General features: G+C 43.5%; 1 protein-coding gene across 1 annotated transcript in view; it reads left to right on the forward strand.

Moving 5' to 3' along the window:
* Positions 1-22,924, forward strand: part of Pde11a (phosphodiesterase 11A) — a 254,575-nt gene that overhangs the window by 88,814 nt on the left and 142,837 nt on the right. The window contains exons 3-5 of the mRNA XM_050119857.1: positions 2,048-2,137; positions 7,006-7,146; positions 19,885-19,949. Coding sequence (XP_049975814.1) covers positions 2,048-2,137; positions 7,006-7,146; positions 19,885-19,949 — 296 coding nt within the window. The remainder of the gene's footprint in view (positions 1-2,047; positions 2,138-7,005; positions 7,147-19,884; positions 19,950-22,924) is intronic.

A 22,924-nucleotide genomic window follows, 5' to 3' on the forward strand; every position in this document is an offset into this window, starting at 1 on the left:
AGATCATTATCAGTTTCCCAGTTTGGGCTTCTGGGAGGGGGGGGCTCTTTAAAGCACCTCAAAACCCCTGCCTTTTGAATCTTTTGTAGTCATCCTGTAACATATACACACGCGCGCGCACACACACACACACACACACACACACACACACACATGCAATCTGTAATATATGGTCTGAAAGTTCATATTAGTAATTAAGATTGGAATAAAAAGCCTGTCCTCGCCCTATCCAGGCTCATCAAGGGAAGTTGGATGCTCTGCAGGTGCAGTCACTGGAACAACTTGCCTGTAAATTCTGGCTCGTGAAAAGCACAAACGTGTTGACCTATGCTTCTGACCCAGTGTGCTCACAACAGTGACCCATAGATCATCCTCTCTGTCATCATAATAGCCACCACCTCCATAGCAGGAAGAACAAACAAACAGACAAAATATGCCCGCCCCCAACAGGAAATTACAAGGAAACCTGCCCAGTATAGAGCTGATGTTGAATGTGGTCCCATTCTGGCGGAAGGCAGGGAGTGCTGGAGGGCGCAGGAAGCTTTGTGTGGACCACGAGGTTTACAGGCAAACTTATTAAAGCATGAGGGAGAGCAAGAAATGAGAAAGAGGAGAAGCAGAAATGGCATTTGTTCTGGGATACAACTCGAAGACTCGCTGATGGAATTTATCCTGAGAGACTGGAAAAATAAGCGTGTTGGGTTTTGTGCTTCTTGGTTCCCCTTCTATTATTTCTCTTGCTTCTTTAAGAATGAGGTTATGGCTTTAACAATGCCATAGAGCTCCGAAATTCCTCCAGGTCAGAGGTCTGTAGCTAGGTGGTAGAAGCAAGATAACAAAGGATAAAGAATGGGATTTGTAGCCGGGTGGTGGTGGTGCACGCCTTTAATCCCAGCACTCGGGAGTCAGAGGCAGGCGGATCTCTGGAAGTTCGAGGCCAGCCTGGTCTACAAGAGCTAGTTCCAGGACAGGAACCAAAGCTACAGAGAAACCCTGTCTTGAAAAACCAAAAAAAAAAAAAAAAAAAAAAAAGAATGGGATTTGTGTCTTATCTTTTATCTTCCCCCAAATCGCTCTTTGCTGCAGGCACCTGGATGGCCCACGTGAGCTTCTCCTGAGCTCCTGTGTGCCTGGTCTCCACAGTAAGCGATGCACTGCCCCTACTGGTCATTTCCAGAACTGCTCTGCCTGCCTCTGTGTCTCTTCACAGGGCACAGTGATGGGAGTGGTGTACAGAAAAAAAGATTGACACAAACCATGCCATCTCCTCTTTGCTTTAGACAAACCCCAGAAAGAAAATCACCTATTCCTCTTATGCTGTGGAAAGTTCAGGATTTTTTTTTTTTGCTAGAACATCTATCTGCCTGGAATCAGATGCTCTAGAGATAGGCATATCCCTCAGACTTTGACCTCCTATCGAGAAAGACTTTTCTCTAGGTCAGGCAATTCTGGGTATTCCAGTTCTTCCCAAAGGAGGTGTTTTCTCTCGGGGGCTCCCGAGCTTTTCCTCAGGCAGATGCTACAGAGCCACCCCGGTTTGTGTTCTTTCCCAATCGTATCTACCTGGTAATGGATCCAAGCAGAGAGAGCTTACACAAGAGTACTAAGCCTTTAGCCCCTAAACTCCTACTAGGCCCATCCTAATAGGCATGATTAAGTCTGGTAGCTGGCAGGCCTTGCCGAGATTCCTTTTGTAGATGTATCAGTACACGGGGATTCACTCATGTCCCGCCTACCTCTAAGTATGAATGTGAATACAAGTTTTAAATTCCAGGGGCATATTCCAGTTCTCTTCTTGTTTTTCAAAGGTGGAACACAAGATATATCCAGACCTTGAAGGCAGAAGTCACAAAATAATCCCACACTAGTTCAGAATTATGAATAATAAAGGGTTAACTCTGAAAAAATGTGCCCCTGAAGCAGAGAGGGTGGTCCTAACAACCCCATGCTGGTTCATTTGACTGAAATCAAAGTGCTGCGGAGGCAGGAGCTGTGGGCATTGGGTTGGGGTGGACGCTCTAACGTTCTTAATGCTTTCCGTCTCCAGGTCATGCAGATGTACCTTCCCTTCTGTGGAATCGCCATATCTAATGCTCAGCTCTTTGCTGCCTCGAGGAAAGAATACGAAAGAAGCCGGGTGAGTACGGGGCCCTTGCTGACCATGCTCAAGCTAGCTGTCTTCGCAGCCTCTGAGTCACCCCATCTTTCAAACGCAGCAGATGGTCACCCTATCGTCCAGGGACCATTCTCGTTGGTACAATCCCACAATGCCAGGGCCGAAGGCCTCTTTATATAGTGTGCAAGTTGTGGGTAAAAGTAAACGCAATTTCTCTGTTATTGCTGTTTCTGGACTATAGAGCTGGTTTCTTTTAGAAAGGAAATTGGTCTCACATCTGTCCTATGTGGTGGCAGCACAGCCTTGGAGCTTGGAGCTTCGAAATGGCAGCCTTTGCCATTTTACACACTAGTTCCTTCAAGGAGCATGGTGTGCTGCAAGCTCCTTGTTTGAATTTGTTTGAAAGGTTTTTCTGGACGAGTAGCACAAGGTGTGCAGGACAACCACACAAGCGCCGTGTTCACACAAGCACCATGTTCACACAAGCGCTGTGTTCACACAAGCACCATGTTCTCACAAGCGCCGTGTTCACACAAGCGCCGTGTTCACACAAGCACCGTGTTCACACAAGCGCCGTGTTCACACAAGTGTCATGTTCTCACAAGCGCCATGTTCACACAAGCGCTGTGTTCACACAAGCACCATGTTCACACAAGCACCGTGTTAGAGGATTATCAAACAGCACAAGAGGCACACCTCCAGGAATCATAGACTCGTGTAGTAAAATGCACTCGGAAGCTCAGAGAGCATTAAATTATCACCTAGAGATTAAAGTATATTAAGTTCACTCTACATTTAAGTATGTGAAGATCACTGTTGCAGTCTAGAACTATACTCTCTAAGAAACCGTTTTTTAGAAAAAGGATTAAATCCTCAGCCATTCCATTGATTATAGCTTATTTACTAGGAATTATGATCACGACTGTTTCATAGGAAGCAGATGAATGAGCAGTCCGACTGCACAGCCCTCTTCCTTGGGCAGAGCAACCCTGCTTCTAACTGGGCCTCCTTTTCATCCTCAGAACCCCGTCTTGCTCACGTCTTCCCTTCAGCTGCTGCTCCAGCAATGTGCTTCCACGACCTCCAGAAAACAACCCGCTTGTCCCACTGTGCCCCACTTCTACCCACACTCCCCGCTGTCTCCAACGGCAGCTCTCCCTTCCAACTGCCTCGTCTAGCCTTCAGGACCCGGCTCATCTTCTTTTCTTGACTTACGTGCTTTCCTTGCTCTAGTGTGGGTACCCATCACATTATTATAATATTTGTTGATGACCCTCCTCTACAACTGCACTATGAATTTCTTAAGGGAACCTTCCTGTCAGACTGAGACAGTCTTCCTCGCCTGTGTATGGCAGAGTTCACTTACTCCTTCAACGACTGTGTATTGTGTGGTTCTCAAGAGACCCTGCCCTGTTATGTCCTGACATAACTTATTATTCTAGTGGGAACAATAGATAATAGAAAAAATAAAGACAAAACTACACAGTGCCGGATAGAAACATAAAGTGGAAGAAAGGGCTAGACCTTGCTGTGGATGGGGTAGATTGAACAGTCCATTTATATTTGAGGGTGCGGAAAGGTACCTATGAGGAGACAACCGAAGTGGAATGAAACGAGAGACCACGTGAAGACCTGGGCAGAGTGCACAGACCACGGACACATCAGGTGCAGTGGTCCTGTGTTGTGAATCGGGAGAATAGAGAGAAGGAGGGGATGAACAGCAAGCAAATGAGGATAAGGAGGTGAACAGGGGCCGCGGATAGAAAGACCTATGGGCATTTCAGGCACTGTTGACTTACAGTAGATTTTGAGCTGATTCCAATTCATTTTAAAAAAGAAAAACAACTTGGCTTCCTTGAAAACAGTGAAGGGCTGAGAAGAATGGACTAATGAGAAGGGATTTGAAGGAGGGAGAGCAGTTAGAAGACTCTACTGAAGTCAAGAGAAAAGGTAGCTGGCATTAGGTCAGTCAGAAGTGAGAGTTTCCCTGCAAATCAGTGGTGACGGGTGCAGGGCTTGCTGATGTGGGGGACAGAGAAAGGGACTTGGGGCTTATACACAAGCTCATGGGCAGCAAATACTTGAATTAAGGGCCTAAATTTGAGGAAGTATGATATTAGCGATGGGATTATGTAAAGTCAGGAGACTTGTTAAGGAATTGAGAGAGGAAGGATGTGTGGCTAGGAGAGAGGAAGAGCCAAGAGTCAGGTCAGGTGTAGAGCAACAGGAAGGAGGCGTTCCCAGCTATTTCCTACACAGAAGGGACAGTTATGAGGCAGGGCACATCCCACCTGTGAACTCTTTCGACAGCCTGTCCAGATGTTTGGTCAACCTAGGCTTCCTCTCTCTTCCGCCTCTTCTGGAGTTAGCCTTTGGCGATTTGTAAAACTTTTGCCATTCATTAGCAAAGCAGCCATTTTTAATTAGAAGGAATAAAATTACAGTCATGCGATTTATCAGTACAAGACTCCAGGGGCATTGGTTCCTCCTCTGAGAGAAATGTTCGTGCGCAGAGGTCCCAAAGGCTCTCCGTGCAATCATAACAAATTGAAAAGTTAAATAATTGTTCAGTTGCTATCATCCATCGGAAAAGATGAGCTGAGTGATCAAGGCAATAATGTTTCCCCCTTAATAGCAGGGGACTCGCTTGTGATTTCTCAGACAATTGTCTCTCTTTGAAGAAATTATTTCTCTCATTTTTTGAGATTGTAATTAGATCATCTTCCCCTCCTATTTCCTCCCTCCTAACTCTCCCATACACCCCTATTTGCTCTTTTTCAAATTCATGGCCTCTATTTTTCACTAATTGTTGTTGCATGCATATATGTTTATACATACATACATACATACATACCACACACACACAAACACAAACACATTCCTAAATACATAAACACAGCCTGCTTGGTCTGCATAATGTTACTTGTATATCTGTTTTCAGGGCTATTTGGGATTAGATAACCAATTGTGTGTCCTTCCCTGGGTAAGAATTATACCCCATTAAATGTCTTTGAACATGAAATTACCCCACAGTAACCTCTCACAGCAGATTTGCTATCTAATGCCAGGAGGGGAAGACTGGCTTCAATTAGTGTTGGATTTGCTTCTTAGTGTTTCTCTTTGCTTTGGTCTTATCCACAGGCAAGGCAGGGTTTTTCTTCAGAACACTCCCCCAGGAACTTCGGTTCTTTCGGTGGCGCCACTTCGCAGATCACTTAGCTCATTCAATTTTGTGTGTGTGTGTGTGTGTGTGTGTGTGTGTGTGTGTGTGTGTCTGTGTGTGTTTTCACCTCAAGAGAGGCAGAGAAGAAATTTTGTTTCAAATTTTTTCAGGACAAATAATATTAATTCCCAAGTTTCAAAATTAGTCGTGCCCCTGGGCTGGCAATCAACACCCCGATGAATAAATTTGAACCTGTGGATTCATGGAGTCCCTTTGCAAAAGGTCAGACAGACAGACAAACATCCTGTTTAACGTTATTTATTAAAGCACAAGCCAGTTCCGTGGCTGTGTAATTCCTTGAAGCTTAATTTCTGCCACCTCTAAATAGCCTGTTATTCTGCAAATTCCGAACAAAAAAAATCGTCATTAAAATTCCAAACAAATATTACTTTGATGCATAAATTCTAAGCTCCCTTGGCTAGAGAAAGTAGTAGATCACTGCAACTTAATTTTGGAATGAGTACACAGTGTTCAATATGTAGTTTAAATTTTCTCCTTTAATTTACATACCTTTTGGTCTGCCATCTTGATAGCAATTTTAATGAGGGTTCCTTTGCTGAGATATGAAGTAATATCTCAATGTTCTACTGAACTGTTGGGAGTGAGGCACTATTTCCTCCTCTGGAATGGAGAGAGTAGTGTGAGAATATATATTTGAATGCTTGGAGCCTTAATTAACATTTACCTCCATTATTCTTTCAGAATTCTGGGAGAGAGATGGGTTAGTAAGAATAGGTATCAAGTTGAGCCATGAAGCTATTTTTTTTTTCTTAGCAGTGAAAAAAGGCTGTTTGGCAGTTTTCTGAAACAAATCTGCTCTGGCAAGGTCCACATACCTGTTATTTATAAGATGTCGATTTTTGTATTCAGTCATATTGAAGGACCGCTTTGGTGGGTAAAGCACCTGCATTAGTGGCTACATGGGGCCTGTAACACTGATCACCTCCATTCTCTGGCTCTATTTTTCAATTTAAGAGAGTACATTATAAAGTGAATCACTGAGCTATGCAAGAACAGCCATAAATGTTTTTAAAAGTAGCCGCATGAAATATCCGTTCTTAGAGAAAATATTACCTGGAGTTTTGTGGAAAGGCAAAGTCGATGCTTTTCAGTCTTTTTTTTTTTTTTTTAATTGAACTCTACATTTTACTCTGTTCCCCTCCCTGCCTCTCCCCTCCCTACTTCAACCCTCCCCCAAGGTCCCCATGCTCCCAATTTACTAAGGAGACCTTGTCTTTTTCTATTTCCCACGTAGATTAGATCTATGTAAGTCTCTCTTAGTGTCTGCATTGTTGCCTAAGTTCTCTGGGATTGTGGTTTGTAGACTGGATTTCTTTGCTTTATGTTTAAAAACCACCTATGAGTGAGTACATGTGATAATTGTCTTTCTGTGTCTGAGTTACCTCACTCAAAATAATGTTTTCTAGCTCCATCCATTTTCCTGCAAATTCAAGATATCATTTTTTTTCTGCTGTGTAGTACTCCATTGTGTAAATGTACCACATTTTTCTTTCCCATTCTTTGGTCGAGGGGCATTTAGGTTGTTTCCAGGTTCTGACTATGACAAACAAAGCTGCTATGAACATAGCTGAGCACATGTCCTTGTGGCACGATTGGATGCTTCTCAGTCTTACACTTCCTAAATACGGGCCTCTCTTGTCTTCAGGCTTTGCTGGAGGTAGTCAACGACCTCTTCGAAGAACAGACTGACCTGGAGAAGATCGTCAAGAAAATAATGCACCGGGCCCAAACCCTGTTGAAATGTGAACGCTGTTCGGTTTTACTTCTAGAAGACATTGAATCTCCAGTAAGTAACCCTCTGCGGTCCATAGGCGGAACGAAGATAAGTTTGTAAGAAATTAAACTGTGAGCAGAGCGGCTGCGTTCACACCTTCACCCCAAGAGGGAACGTTTTCATACATAAGGCTCTTTCCTTTAGATGCGTTTCCTTTTAAAGTGGATGCGGACCTTGGAGCCTCCTTTAACTCCATGGCGCTCAGGTGTGCAACGATTCCCCAGCCTCACACAGCTGAATTAGCAGAGAAGGCCAAGCCCAGCCCCCACACACCCGGACACTCTCCCTCTTATTTACCCAGCGCAGGGCAGACCCCCTCCTGTGCGTACTGAGCGCGGTAAGGACAATGCCACTCCTCTCAAAGGGCGAGCGGAACAAGCAAAGGGTCAGAGCAAGTCCCCTTGGCTCCTGGGCAGACTGGTTCGAACCAGCTTAGCTGGGCTGTGCTCTGCAGTAGGTTGTCTGGGCTGGTACAAACCAACCCAGAGCAGCCCACGCAGAGAAGAAAGTGCCTCAACTCACCTCGGAGACTCTTTGTGCTCCAAAATGGAGAAATATGGAGGCTCTGGCCTGGCACACATTTATGATTTGTGGCCAGCGTTTGGGTTTGGTGCAGCCCTTTGGACAGTTTGGGAGAAATCAATCAAAAAGCAAAACACAATAAAAATACATTGAAAATAATGGTTATCATCTATCTAAGCAAGCTCTTCAAAGTTAAATGTCTAAACTCCCAGCAGCAACTTAATATCTTTGCTGAGAACTCACGTCAAAGATTAAGAATTGTCTAGCATGTAAGAGCGATTTTAATATCTCAGAGAGAAGTGTTTTACTATACCGAACTTAGAGAAGGTGTTGTCTTTTTGCTTTAAGGTTGTTTTCCTCAAAGGATGAAAATCTGAGGTTAGGAATTGTAATGAGCATTGTAAACTTTGCATAGATTGTTTAGAATGTGTAGGGACATGATATGTGAAATCTGACATTTTAGTTCTTAACGATCATGTAGAAATATAAATATGTGTGAATTAAGCATAAAACTTATTTAAAGGGCAACAAAGAGGGACAGTGAGTGAAATTCTGCCTGAAAAGCTATATAAATGCACTTGAAACAGACTAACTCCTTATTTAAAAAAAAAAAAAAGCTAGTTAAACAAGGGGCAAAACAAAAGGGGAAAGCTTTATTTAAGGGGTTTGACGAAGTCCCCTCTCACAGCCCTACCTAACACAGATCCCCTGTCAAAAAGTCTCGGGGAGAAATTATTTCAAACTCAGGAAGAAATAACTAAATTCTGGGCTTTTAAGCTCCCAAATGGAGCTTAGAGTTCTGTAGTCATTGTTCTAAAACATTAAAACAGGGAAGGGAAAATGCTTGCTCAGGAAAGTTCTTCTCTCAAAAGAACGAAAGCCGGAGTTCGATCTGCAGGACTCACACAGAACAGCCAGGGCTGCGCGCGCACTTGTAATGTCAGCACCGGGAGGCAGACGGGGATCCCAGGGTCCACTGACCGGCCAGCCTGCTTAGCCTGGGCCAGTGAGAAATCCTGTGTCAGAAAAAAAAATAAGTAGAAACAACACTTGATGGTATCCTATACTCCATGTGCATGCACACACACGCATACATAAACTGCTATGCCCAAATCCACAAAGGCCCCCAAAAGCCAACAAGGAGACCAAGTCCCGTATGTAAGCAAAGAGCCTTTATTTTATGCAAGTTTGCAAACTCAGTCTTTCTGCATGCCCATTGTATTAAAATAAACGGAGAGCTCCGAGCTCAGTAAGAGTTGGGTTTTTATAGTAGTAAAGGTGGGGGTGAGGGGTTTCTGAGGTTTAGGACCCCTGATTGGCTGACATTTGTCTAGGGGTGTCCTGGTGAGTGTGTGCTGGCAGGTGATCCTATCTACAGCGGTTGGAACATTAGGCACTTCCTTTGGATGGTCTGTTCTTGGGTGGTGCTCAGGTAATCTCAGTTTGTGGTTCTTCCTGCAACCAGGTATTGCTTCAGGGTAAACTACTGAGACTCAGGCCTCCATTAACCTAACCACGGCTGAGTCCTACTCTAGCAGGTGATAATGGTTGGAAGTAAAAAACCTCCTTTGATTCATCTGTTCATATTTAGCTTATCAGGGCTGGCTCCTACATTTCCCCCTTCACAAGCACCCATGATAGGACCCAATCTTGGGTCCTGCTTGCCCCTGGTTTTAAGGAGGTATGGAACTACTTAAATTAATAGATCCATTAATTGACAACTCTGGGCCCGTTTTTCTAGTATATCAACAGGCACTATAGGTAGTTATCTTGTCCCCCATGCCAGGGAGTTCCCCCTTGTCACAGCCTTTCAACCTATTTTGGGCAGGGAGCATGGGACAACGTGTTTCTTTCCACAACTACTTGAAGCTAACATTGGGGCGTTGTTGTCTGGGCCCAAGCAGGTTGAAAGGCTAGCCAAAGGTAGGGCGGATATTTAGGCAGTGGGGCATTCATCAAATTCCATTGAAGGGACAGGGAGCATTCATATCAGCTGGACTGGTCCACATCAGCTTTCAGGAAGTCCAGGGCTCGCCACCATTCAGAACAGGTTGCAGGTTGTAGTCAACAACTGATGCTTAGATGTGTCTGCCAGCCAAGTGGAATCTAACTGAGATAAGTTTAAACTAGGAACAGAAGCTAAACTTTAGACAAAGAGCAGATAACAGGTGTCTGTAAACAGAAGGAATAGACTCATACCTTTGAGTCCTAGCTAACAAGTTGGCTGTAGCTTTGTGGAAGAATCTGGATACCTTTTGATATTAAACTGACATTATAACTGCCCTAGCCATTAATCTTTTAGAGATCTCTGAAGAATAAATAAAGTATATCTGAGTACAGACCAAATAGTTTTTGAATCTATTAAAAATGACAGGGACCAGAGTCCCTATACAGTGAGTCATACCCAGGTCTCCATAGCATTGGAGGCAGAAATATCCAGAACAGCAGTCTTACTGTCTAAGCCAGGCCCATAAGGTAATTTTTTTTGTGTGTGTGTGTGGAAGAGGGACATGGAAAAGACTAACCTTATTTTGTCTAGGCAAAAGTGGTGCAATCAATTCTCCAAGGTCCTGCTGTTTGTCCACAGTCTGGACCGGGTCCGGGCAGCAGGTGTTGCACTGGGGCATCTCGCCCAATGGTCAGCATCATCATAATCCAGGTGGAGACATCATGGTGTCTCATAATCTTCTTTGGAGACCTTGGTTACTGTTAGGTTCTCAAGAGTCTCTGTCTAGTATAATAAGCTTTTAAATCATTATTTTAAATTGCCATATTCTGCAGAGCTCTGAAGTATGAAGGCTGCCTAGGTATGTCTGATTAGACAAACTTTGTTTCTCATTATTAGTTTTAAGTTGACTTTGGAAACATATACAGGGAACTAAATAAGGCTTATTCCTGTAACTAATTATATCAGTACTTTAAAGATGACTGACTAACTTCTATTTTCTAACAGTCTATGATAAGTTAGCAGCTTTGACAAGGCCAGAACTCTACACTCTGTAATGATTTTGAATTAAAGCTAATAAAGAAACTGAATTAGAGAGGAGGAAGAGGGGAAGAGGGGGAGGAGGAGGAAGGGAAGGAGGAGGCGGGAGAGAAGGAGAAGACAGGCCATGCCATTGGTAGAGCTTGGAAGAAGCAAATGTGAAATCACACAGAAATGGATATTACATTTCTAGAAAGCAAGAAAGAAAATAAAAGACAGCTCTAAATGCTTTAAGGCGCACAAAGAACAAAATTGAAAATGAAATGGAAGAAAGTAAATTATAAAAAAAGAGAGAATGACAAGAATGGGGTCACAATGAAAGTTCAGAACACGGATAATGCAGTGTCTCTGGGAAGAACACGGCAGACGGAATGAAAAAGGCTTTTCAGAATCATAACTCGAGGGCATTTTACTTAAGTAAAATCAAAGTTGGATTTAGAGATTGAAAGAGCACACTATTCAGGAGAAGTCAGTACTCTGCTCAGCTCTGAATACATTTGATGCTAATGGAATTTAACGATAGAAAAAAAATCAGATCTGTAGGCATCTAGGCAAAACCTCATGACCTTTGGAAAAAACTTTATTCCTATATTAGACTTAGTTACATTTCCCCCTGTGATAGAAGGCAGTGGAACAATAACTAACCAATCCCCAGGGAGAAAATATTAGCCTACAACTTAAAATCTAGGCAAATTCAAATTCAATTATTTAATCACAGGTGGTAGATGCTTTTACATATACAAAGAGGAATGTAGGAAGTACAGTTCCAAGGGCCTGGGAAATGTGGGCAGCTGAAATCTAGTCATACAATGGATGAAAGATGGCAGGATAAGCAAGTCCAGCATTTAGTGCTGTGTGCTGTGATTGTGCAGCTAAGGCTAAACACTAAGGCCTATGTCGTGGGAACTAATGTAAGCCTCATGTTAACAACTGTGGCAAGGTGCTGGTTCCCGTGCTTGGGAAACATGGCAACAGGCAGTGGCTGATGTGTGGAAGCAGACTGTGCCAGGAGAACGAGTCCCTTTTGTGCTTTGACTGTGAAATGTCTGACATGCTTGAACATTCAGTCCTCTCCTAGTGGCACTGTTTGGGAAGGCTGAGGAACTTTCAGGAAGTGCAGCCTTCCTGGAGGCAGTTGGTACCTAGAAGCAGGTCTTTATAGTTCCACCCCACTTCCTGTCCACCCTTCACTGCCTAACTGTGACTGCAATGTGACCTACTGGCTTCTCTCTGTCCTGCCACCATGCCGTCCCTGCCACTGCCCCATCTTCTCCACCATGATAGACGATGTCCCCGCAAACTTAAAGGTAAAATGAGCTCTTTTTCCCTTACGTTGTTGCTTCTTGTCAGGATTTTGTTAGTACAGTCCTTTTTTTCTACTAAATGATCTTAAGCCAGCATTCGGCTGGGGAGAAATGCTACTATGTCATCTCTCAAGTGTGTTTCCTGCAAATCCTTCTGAGAAGTGATCTGGGTCAAGAGAGGCCAGTGCCCCACAGTCTTGATTATATTCAAGACTATACACCCCAGGCTCGTATGCAGAGAGCTTCTCAACAGATACCTTTGGTTTTCTGTAATTTTAATGTGTCATGTAAATCAGTATCTCCTTTTGATTTGTGCTTTAAGGTTTTGTTAAAGAATCTTTGCTTTCAGTTACCGTTCTCTCTCTCTCTCGCTCTCTCTCTCTCTCTCTCTCTCTCTCTCTCTCTCTCTCTCTCTCTGTGCATATGTGTGTGTGTGTATTTGTGTGCATGTGTGTGTGTATAAAACCTTGTCTTGGAACTATTTTCTTCTTTGTTGGTACATCTGTATTATAATAAGTACCTTTAAAAGCCTGGCTCTGTCTGAGCTGGCGGCATTGTTCCTTGGCACTGCTTGTCTCGAAGTCTGATTTCTACAGTTTTACAGTACTTTGGTACTGAACAGGGCAAGTCTTCTCTGTTGTTCAAGTTTAAAATTCTCACCTCGCTGTATCCCAGGAGAGGAAGAGGAATCTCCTCTTTACACACTTACCCTTTGCCATGGAGGAAAGTCTCTCCTAAAAGGGGCTTGAGGGTCTGTATAAATTAGCTCAATTTGGGAAATAACCAGGCTAGCTAGAAGATAAAACAACTATATTTTTATTTATTATAAGGGGAAAACTCATGAAAACAGGAACGAGCAGTCCAAGCTCAGCTGTGCTTCGAGGGAACCACACAGAGAGCACACCTGGGTGTGCACCTGTTTTTCTCTGGGTCCCAGCAAGCCACACCTTAACTTGGTCCCACCTCTGAGAGATAATTGGTTGACCAAGCTTCCCCATCAAGGGTCTGCAGTCACAGTCTTTGGGCATTCAGGTGTAAACTGTGAGTACCAAAAGTAGACATGCTGAATGTCTTTCCAGATCGTCTCATGCCAGAATTAATATCTCACGGTCTTTTGCTTCTCTTAAGTGTTTCGGTTGGTTGATTTTAAGTGTGACTCTGTCGATGGCTTTTTCTATTAGAAAACAAAACAAAGCCCTTGGCTGGACACTGCTGTCAACACTGGGAAATGTTTGTCTTTTGACGTGAACCATGGGTTGATGATATTCCGTTCCGGGAACTGTCTAAGTGATTCCTGTCACTTCCCTTAGCTCCTTCCAGCGCCTGCACTTACTATCGTCTCTTTGTCCTTTAGAGCCTGGACAAGGAAACGGAGTGCAGACATTGTAGTCCGAGGTCCTCAGGCACCATTGCAGCTTTGCTACTTCCCATTCTCTCTGTTCTGATCGCCCTGATGCCTGGCAGCTAGTTCCTCTCCAGCCTGCTAACAGGTGCTTCTTGGCTAAGCCTCTGACTTCAGGGCTGCTTTCTGGGACTTGGAGCAGAGCAGCCAAGCCTTCTGGATTTCTAACATGAGTCCTAACTTGGCCTTTGTGTGCATAAACCCTCAGTGAAGCCAAAGGCTGGGTGACTTCCCCATGTCCTACATTCCGAGGGGAAGTAGCGGGCGATGAGTGTCTTCCAATTGTTCTGAACCTGCCTGTGATGCCCCCTCCTTCCTAAGTGCATTTGAATAACTTCTTGTGGCTTCCTTTTCCATCACCTTCTTTCCATTTCCTATTTCTTTCCTTAATAATTTCCTTCTATGTGGAAGTCAATTTAAATTCTGTTCTATTTTTCTTCCAAGTATTTTTTTAGAGTACAATATGTAAGATTTATTTCTTTTAATTCTCTGATAATCACCTAAATGACCACTTTTCCATGTTTATGCTCAAGTATTCAATCTCTACTGTTAATATATCACATTATATATTCATGTTAACTTTTTTATTAGGAATCAAATGTACATTCTTTTGAGTTGCAAACCCCCTTAGCTCACTTTGTGAAGAAGTATCTATTAATATATTAGCTCAACTCCCACTTTGGTCACTACTGAACTTAAGTCTCTGCTGGCCATCTCTGCCACATCCTGTCCCAAGTTTCTTCTACCGCTGGATTTCTCTATAACACTTAGCAAAATCATCATGGCTCGTGTTGCAAACCACAGAGCAGTTGCCTGGCTTCTTCTCACCTTCTAGTCCTTCCAATGCTTCTATCTCTGTCTTTACTAACCTCTCACCTGGGATTGGAAACAAGAGATTCTCTTCAACCAGTTATTAATATGGCTCCTACTTATCTTTTTAATCATACACCTGCTTTTCTAAACATCAATTAACTTTTGTAGCTGCCTGTTGCCTCGACAATACTGTTCATCCACTCAATATTCAAGGCTTACCACTTCTGTTACTAGGTTAACTCTTGGTTCTCCTCTCTAGTGCCAGCCTGATTCTAGCCTTTTCCTTCATATCTCCTCCTCTTCCTGTGATCAGTCAGCCTGTGTCTATTGTTGGTTTATTTTCTGGCTCGGTGACCTTGAAGACTGATCTCTATACAACATAGTACTTGGGCTGTTTTGTCCTCTGGCTTCCAGCTAAGTGTCACAAACTAGGAGATCAGCACAAAACTTATGAGACGAGGTGTTACTGCCCCTTGCACCCTCAGTAAGAGAAGTGGCTGAGTTCTTCTCAGTCCTTTCCAGCTATTTCAGCTCCTTGAGGAAACCAACAACGTCACTTCCTACTCTTTTCCCGTTCTCTCTGTGGTGTCTCAGATTCAGGAAAATTAACTCGTTTCAGAGTTGCTAGTCACTGGGTATTTTCCCATTCCTCACTGTCTATTTTTTGCAGGACACACACTCCCAGCCAGAATTAGTCTCTATTGAAATATGATCCATTAAGCTCGTTTGACTTATTCACTATTTCCTTACTTCCAGAACACAGTGGTCTAGTGCTTCAGCTGGAGAACTTCCTCCCTGTCCCTCTTAGAGCAGTTCTCTCCCTTGCTGGGACTTAGTTCACCTGATGTTGCCACTGCCCTGCATGCGTGGGTGGCCTTTGAGCATCTATCAATATAGAATTGTGCATCTGTAAATTGCTTCCTGATCTGTACCGTGCTACATTGTGAGTTACTCAAAGACAGAGCATTTCCACCCCTTCATATTTTCAGAGCCCATCACAGTGCCTGGAGCGCAGAGTTTTTGATAAATGCTGATTAAGTAAACACATAAAATGATAATTAATATAAGGGAAAGCTTTGCACAGAGGGAGGGTAGTGGGCGATCATTTGAGGCATCTTTGGCATTTTTAAGTAGTCCTTTCATATAAAATAAAGATTAAGAAAAATATTGATGATTACTTAGTAGTCATTTTCTTTTTTGTGGCAGCAATATCTACTTGAGTATAGTTTTATTGTTCAGAGTTGTTTTTAAGTGAAAAGAACAGAGAGGAACCAGACTAACTACTCCTTGACAAATCTCCAAATGAAAAAGACTTCTCTCCATGGAGCTTTTCCAAAGAACAAGCAGGGAATGGCTTGTTTTCTTCACTTGGCATCTCTAGCTTTCCCCAGGGTGGAGTCACCGGGCTGATAAACAGCAAGAGGCCCTGGAAACCACTTGTTCACGTTCACTGGTCTGGGAGCCACTTCTGCTACTCCCCTTAGAAAACTCTTTATTCAAGTGCATCTGTGTCCGTCCTTAATCTGTGTTCCTGTTGTACTGATACAATAAAATCAGAATTGAGTTTGTGCAGCCAGTTTTATGAAATAAATAAATCTAAGATTCAGAATTGGCTCAAATCATGAATACAATGTAAATTCTGTTCTCTTTAATTTATAATTTTATCTGTTTCTTTTTGGTTATGATTTATGCAGCTATGGGTGTTTGATCACAGACAATTGTCTTATTTGAATGGATCTCCATCTTTCTCTCCTATGCTCTCTCTCCACTTCTCCCCTTTCCTCTCCCTCCCTTCCTTTCTCCTCTCCCCTACCTCCCTCCTCCCAATTCAGTGTCTAGGATTCCCCTTTCTGAATTATAGATCAATCACATCTATTTATTATTAATAATTTCTCACTAGCCCTTAACAATTCAGCAGGTGATAACCTGGCCCACAGAAGCTCTAGACCAAAGACTGGCAAATTCATCTTCTGCAAAGGTTTACCTAGTAAATATGTGGGGCTTCATGACCAATATAGTATCATTTGTAACTATTCAGCTCTATTTTAATAGTGGAAAATAATAAATAGATGTGATTGATCTATAATCAAACATGGATCTTTGTGTTTGTGTGGCAAGCACGTTGCTTCCTGAACTATCACTCCAGCCCTAAAGTCTTTATTTATGAGCCTTACATTTTTTTTAAAGACAAGTTCTCTCTAGTATGCTGCTCTAGTTGTTCTAGAACACACTATGTAAACCAGGCTGGCCTTGAACTCACAGAGATCCTCTTGCCTCTGCCGTCCAAGTGCTGGGATTAAAGGCACGTGCTCTCGTGTCTTGCCCATTATAATTTATTGTTATCACGGCTTCATGGCCTAGTTTACTGTGGGGTACATGAACTCGGAAGACGTGTGTCCATGAATTTCCCCTTATTCCTGTATTTATAACAGTCAACGACTGAGATAAAGCAAAGTATTTTGAACTTTCATTTTGCTTTAGTTTTTAGAGTCTGATGTAGCTCAGGCTGGCCTCAGACTCCCTAAATGACCTCAGACTCTCTAGGACAAGCTTGAACTTCTCATTCCCCCTCCTCCACTCCCAAGTGCTGGGATTACAGCCAAGTGTTACCAAATCTTGTGTATGGAAAGCTAGAGACCCAATCTAGGGCTTTGTGCTAGGCAAACTGTCTGCCAACCAAGCTAAATCTCCATACCTTATATTTGGTCTTATCTCTTCCTCAGGAAAGTGTTTGTTTGGGAGGTTGTTTGCTTGTTTTCATTTCAGGAGTTTTAATTGCTCATCCGTTAGATTTGAAGAATCAAACACTCTGAAGTTCTATCAAGAGGTGTTTGTATGTCTTGTATTCTTTGTGATCCCAGACCTGCGCGTCTATAGCTCAAAATCTTTCCTTCTCTCTTATGAGGTTCTTCCAGGCGGGAAAGACATTTTTAATAGGTCACGCGCACACGCTTGCACACACACACACACACACACACACTAAAAATTAAAAATTAAAGATAAAAACCTAACTTTGCAAAACTGTAAAGCAAGCATGTAGAAAAACGGACTGAATTCATTAATGAGGTAACAGAAGGTTCTAACGCAGAGATTATGCTAGGCTTCATGTCAACTTGACACACACTAGGACCATCAACTTGACACACACTAGGACCATCTGGGAAGAGGGAAACTCAAATGAGAAAATGCCGCTATCAGATTGGCATCTGGGCAGGTGGTTCTGAGGTATATACAAGAAAGCGGACTGAGCAAGGCAGCAAGAGCAAGCCAGTCAGCAACGCTCTGCTGGGGTCTCCGCTTCAGTTCCTGCCTCCAGGTTTCTGCCTTGAGTCCCTGCCCTGACTTCCCTCACGAATAGAGCGTGACCTGAGAGCTGCAAACTGAAATAAACCCTTTCACCTCCAAGTGACTTCTGGGCATGGTGTTTTAGCACAGCAATCGAAACTCTGAGACAGGCAATGAAAGAAGGCTGATTGTTGCACGAATTCTAATTGTTCTTAATAATGAAAACTTGAGTCAGCTATCGGGGTGAAAGTTGAAGGACAGCCAGAGAAGCAGTGGAGCTGGCCACTAGGAAGGCCTTTTACCTCTACCGAATCCTCAGACTGAAGGGGCGATCCTGTCTCCACCAATCCTCACACTGCCTGCTGCATACTGCATCCTCAGACTGCATCCTCAGACTGGCTGCTGCTCAGGCTGCTGCCTCAGACTGCATCTGAGCTCCTGTCTCCTCCCACCTTATATTCCTCTCTCTGCCCAGCCACATCACTCCTCTCTCCACACCCAAGTGCTGGGAATTAAAGGTGCAGGCCGACCCCGCCCAGCTGTTTCTCTTTTAGACTGGAACAGTTTCGTGCAGCGCGTGGTGGCCTTGAACTCACAGAGACCCAGCAGCCTCTGTCTCCTGAGTGCTGGCATTAAAAGTGTGTATCACCACCACCAGACCTCTATGGCTAACTAGTAGTTTAGCTCTGCACTGATTTTTAGGCAAGCTTTCTTTGCTAGATTACAAACAAAATATCACTACAGCTGGCGTGAATAGCTGCATTACACAGATTTTTTTTTTGAATGATTACCGTCATCTGGAACAACTCAGTCGAAAGCACTGAACTTTAATTTTCTTCTTGCTTTCAACCCATTTGCATCGCTGTCAGTGTTTCCAACCTTGACACCCTCCCTGGCAGGACGTTTAAACTCTTATCGATAGTAAAATTAAGCCATAGATTATTGTTAATGATATTAGAGAATTAAAACTTATTTATTATGCTGGAAAAATGAAAAGATATTTTCTTCCTGATTTCTAAAACCAGAAACAAGCCGGGCGGGCTCACGCCTTTAATCCCAGCACTCGGGAGGCAGAGGCAGGAGGATCTCTGTGAGTTTGAGGCAGCCTGGATTACAGAGCAAGTTCCAGGACAGGCTCCAAAGCTACAGAGAAACCCTGTCTCAAAAAAGCGTTAAATAAATAAATAAATAAATAAATAAATAAAACCAGAAACAATTGCTATCTTGCTCATTGTTTGATTAATATTATATGATGTCAAGGCTAGAGAGGTGGCTCAGAGGTTAAGAGCGTTGACTACTCTTGCAGAGGTCCTGAGTTCAATTCCCAGCACGTGGTGGCTCACAACCATCTGTAAAGAGATCTGGTGCCCTCTTCTGGCCTGCAGGCAAACATGCAGACAGAACACTGTATACATAATAAAATAAAATAAAAAATTATATGATGCCAAGACAAGTTACATTAAGTTACTCTGAGTCTATGTTTATTTGTATTTGGACACAGTATATATTCAACAGATAATTATGAAACGAATCTAAAATCCTTTATTTATTTATTTGGAGACAGGGTCTTACTATGTAGACCTGCTGGCCTTCTACTTGCTATATAGGTGGAACTGGCTTTGGAACGCACTGAGATATGCCTGCCTCTGTTTTGAGAGTATTGGGATTAAAGGTGTGCGCTCAGCAAAGAATGAAATTGTTTTAGATCAGAATGTATTTGTCTATCCTGGTCCACATAACTAACAGGCAGTCTTACTTGCTCCTGCTGATGAAGGGATATGGAGTAATGAATGAATGGACCACGGAATCAAACCAACATAGTTGGAATCTCAACTCTGCAATCTACCGTCTGCACAACTTCCTCTTAACCCCTTAACTTCCTGCACCACTTAACCCCCCTAAACCCTACTTGTCCTTCAGTAGCCTGGGGTACCTTGATCAAAATCTTGTAGTTACCCACAAGTAAGGAATGGCTACAGCTTGCACCCGCCTCATTTGCCATGCAACGGCACGATGAAGCCTAGAGCACGGGTTTATTTTTAAGAAGGAAGAATTTGCTGTGCTTTAGGCAAAATGATGAAAAGAAATTACAAATAATGAAATATCATGATTGCGAGCCCAGGAACCAAACAGATCTGATAAAGTGATATTGGTAATGTCTGATGTCTAAGAAGGGCAAGTACAAAATGTGCTTTAGGTCTTTTTCCTTGTACCTTGTGGCACCACCCCGTTTAAAACGGCTCTTTAAGCCTCAGTCAATGTGATGTCATTGCAGATCTAAAAGCGGTGACTGCATCATGCTAAACTGCAGGGAAGCGCTAATTCTCTAAGCGCAATTATCGTGACGTCATTCCAGAACCGAAAGCGGTTGCTGCATCGGGTTAAACTTTGGGGGAGCACTAACTGACCTGGTTTCTCCGTCTCTCTGTATAACACAGGTGGTGAAGTTTACTAAATCCTTTGAACTGATGTCCCCAAAGTGCAGCGCCGATGCTGAGAACAGGTAAGGCCCCTGGGCTTCATGCTTGTCTTCTGACGCGCTGTGGTCCTTGGCGTTTGTGGTGTTGGATGATTCTCTGCGGACGGGAGTTGCCCTTTCTCTGCATCATCAAGTGCAGCCATTTATCACTCTGTGGAATGTCAGAATTTAAATAAAAGCTATTGCTGAATAGTGAGTGTATAAAGAATACATCTCCTTCGTTGTGTGTTTTTAAGACAAACTTAAAACTAGGGATGGTGGTACTAGCCTCTCAGCCAAGCTGCTTGGGAGGCTGAGTCAGGAAAACCCCAGATCCAAGACACACCATGGCTGCAGAGGTGGAGCAAGGCCAGCCTGGGAAACTCAGTGATTCCTGTCTCAAAAAAAAAAAAAAAAAAAAAAATCCTGAGAAGAGGGCTGAGGGTCTAGTTCAGTAATAAAGCACTTGCTGGAGAGTGCATGGAGTCTCTGGGTTCACTGTCAGTACCGAGAGAGAGAGAGAGAGAGAGAGAGAGAGAGAGAGAGAGAGAGAGAGAGAGAGAAGAAAAGACTGAAATGTAATACTTGTGATACGGTTATAATCTTGCCTGTGGGCTTTATAGTACCCCTCTCTCCTGAAGTTCAGGAGATTGGATTTTTTAAAATATGTATTATTGCCTTGAATCTTGGAAAACAGCTACTGTGTTAGTTACTTCTCATAACACCAGACAAAAGCAACTGTAAAAGGAAGGAAGGGTTTGTTCTTGCTTATAGTTTGAGTGTAAATCTGTAAGGACGGGAGAGTCGCGGTGGCAGATGCAGGAGGTAGCTGGTCCCATCCCATTCAGTCAGGAAGCTGAGTCATGCATGGGCTTATTCACCTCAGTTCCAGGGATCTGGCACCCTCTTATACGCACCTGGTGACTAGGTGTGCATGCAATATACATACATACATGTAAGCTATTCACTCATTTTCAGAAAATAAAAACTAAATTTTTTAAAAAAAGAAAGAATGATGTACTGTTGAGAAGTGACAAAGGAGCTGTTGACCACAGGGCCATCAGTAATAGGAAGGAAAGCTTGTGACGTGAATTCCTCTGGCACCTCTCCTGGCCGGTAATGGTTTCATGTTCTCTAGCAGGTCAACTCTTGTCCTTCTTCCTAATGACAGGAGGAAGGATGCCCTTGTAAATGTATGCCCTACTTTATGACAGAGAGCTTTTCTTGGATCCGCTTCTCGATTTTTTTTTCAGCACAAAATAATCCTATGGTACACGGCACATTTTTGTGTGACACATTATTGTCTCCTATGGCAACCAGCTCATTTACGGGAAATGGGAGGTAGATCTCAAGGAAAGCTCTGGATGTGGGAAGACCTCGATCAGGTCTTACAGGACCTAACTAACTTCCAGGGGGGTGAGATGCCATCAGCAGGGATTTTGCAAGAGAGGAGAGCCTGAGGGAAGCATTGCACGTGTGAGCGTGAGGGCTGTGAGCTGGTGTCACACGGATCATCATTATCGCTAGCGATGGTCCCTAATTCCTTGTCACGTCCAGCTGCCCGGGATGCCATCGGACTGAGGTGAGAATCCTACCAGGTCCTTCTGCTGTGCCCAGAGCCTCCTAATGAGAAAGCAGCGTGCTCGCCGAGGAATAACAGTGGGCAGTGATGTGATGAAGACTAGATGGAAAAATCGTGTGGGCTCGAATGAGGGAGGACTACAGGACGGCAAACTTAGAGCATCACTAAATCGCGCACAGAGCAGAGTCTTCTGTGGAGGTCCTCCATAGACAGCCCCCCCACACACACACACACACATTTGACATTCTCAGATCATTCCACTCACTATTTCTGGATGCATTAACAGGAAAACTCTTCTGTGAACACCAGAAAAAAACATAATGTCAACGCTTAGTAATTAATCAATAAATGCTTAGTGAATGAATGATTTAATGACATTGAAAATTGGGCTGGGGACCACCGTCCTGGGTGGCAGCTGTGGCATAGTTATTGCCCCATAGCTGTTTGCATTGCCACTTAGTGTATTGTACATTGTTGGTGCTACATGGCTGGGTTAAATGTGGGTTAATATTTTCAACAAGATTGCACAATAAGGGGATGGAGAGATGGCTCGGTGGATGAGAGCAATTGCTGCCTTTACAGAGGCCCTACCTTTGGTTCCCCGCACCCACATGCTGGCTTCTAATCATCGATAACTCCGCATCCAGGGAATCTGGTGCCCTCTTAAGGTTCCATGAACACCAGGTGTGCAATCACATACTCATATACATAAAATAATACGTAAATAAATCATGGAAAAGATGACTATGTCTTGACATTGAAATGAAAAGTTACTGTTTTATGCAGAAGCACGTGAGCAAAGGGGAGAGTATTTGCCAGGAAAACCTGAGGACAGAGCTGAGATCCCCAGCACCCACATAGACACGAGCCCAGTGTGATGGGACCTTCTCTACTCCTCGGACTTTGAAGGCAAGGATGGGATCCCCAGAGCAATTTGGCTGACTAAGCTAGCCAAACCACGGCACTCTGGGTTGAAGTGAGAGACCTTGCCTCAACGGATAAGATAGAAAGCAACTTAGGGGAGAACTAATTCTTTCTTTTTATTTGTTTGTTTGTTTGTTTATTTTTTCAAGTCAGGGTTTCTCTGTATAGTTCTGGCTGTCCTAGAGCCCACTCTGTAGACCAGGCTGAACTCAAACTCACAGAGATCCACTCCTGAGTGCTGGGATTAAAGGCGTGCACTACCGCTGGAAAGGGCCAGTTCCCAACCTCTGGCGTTACCATACATGCACACACACATGCACAAGCACTCCCCCACATATTCATGCATGTGAACACTCACACACACGTGCAACCACACCACATGTACATTAAAAAAAATCCCCCAAGCAACAAAGCCTACATAAACAAGAAGAAGACTACAATTTGATAGGAGTGGTGAAAATATTTCTGTTGAAAAACTAGCCACAACCCAGAGCAGTAACTAAAGAAGGAATTC

This window comes from Alexandromys fortis, unplaced genomic scaffold (genome assembly GCF_014885135.2).
Source record: "Alexandromys fortis isolate MF-2015 unplaced genomic scaffold, M_Fortis_MF-2015_v1.1 scaffold_8_1_9099942, whole genome shotgun sequence".
Taxonomy (NCBI): domain Eukaryota; kingdom Metazoa; phylum Chordata; class Mammalia; order Rodentia; family Cricetidae; genus Alexandromys; species Alexandromys fortis.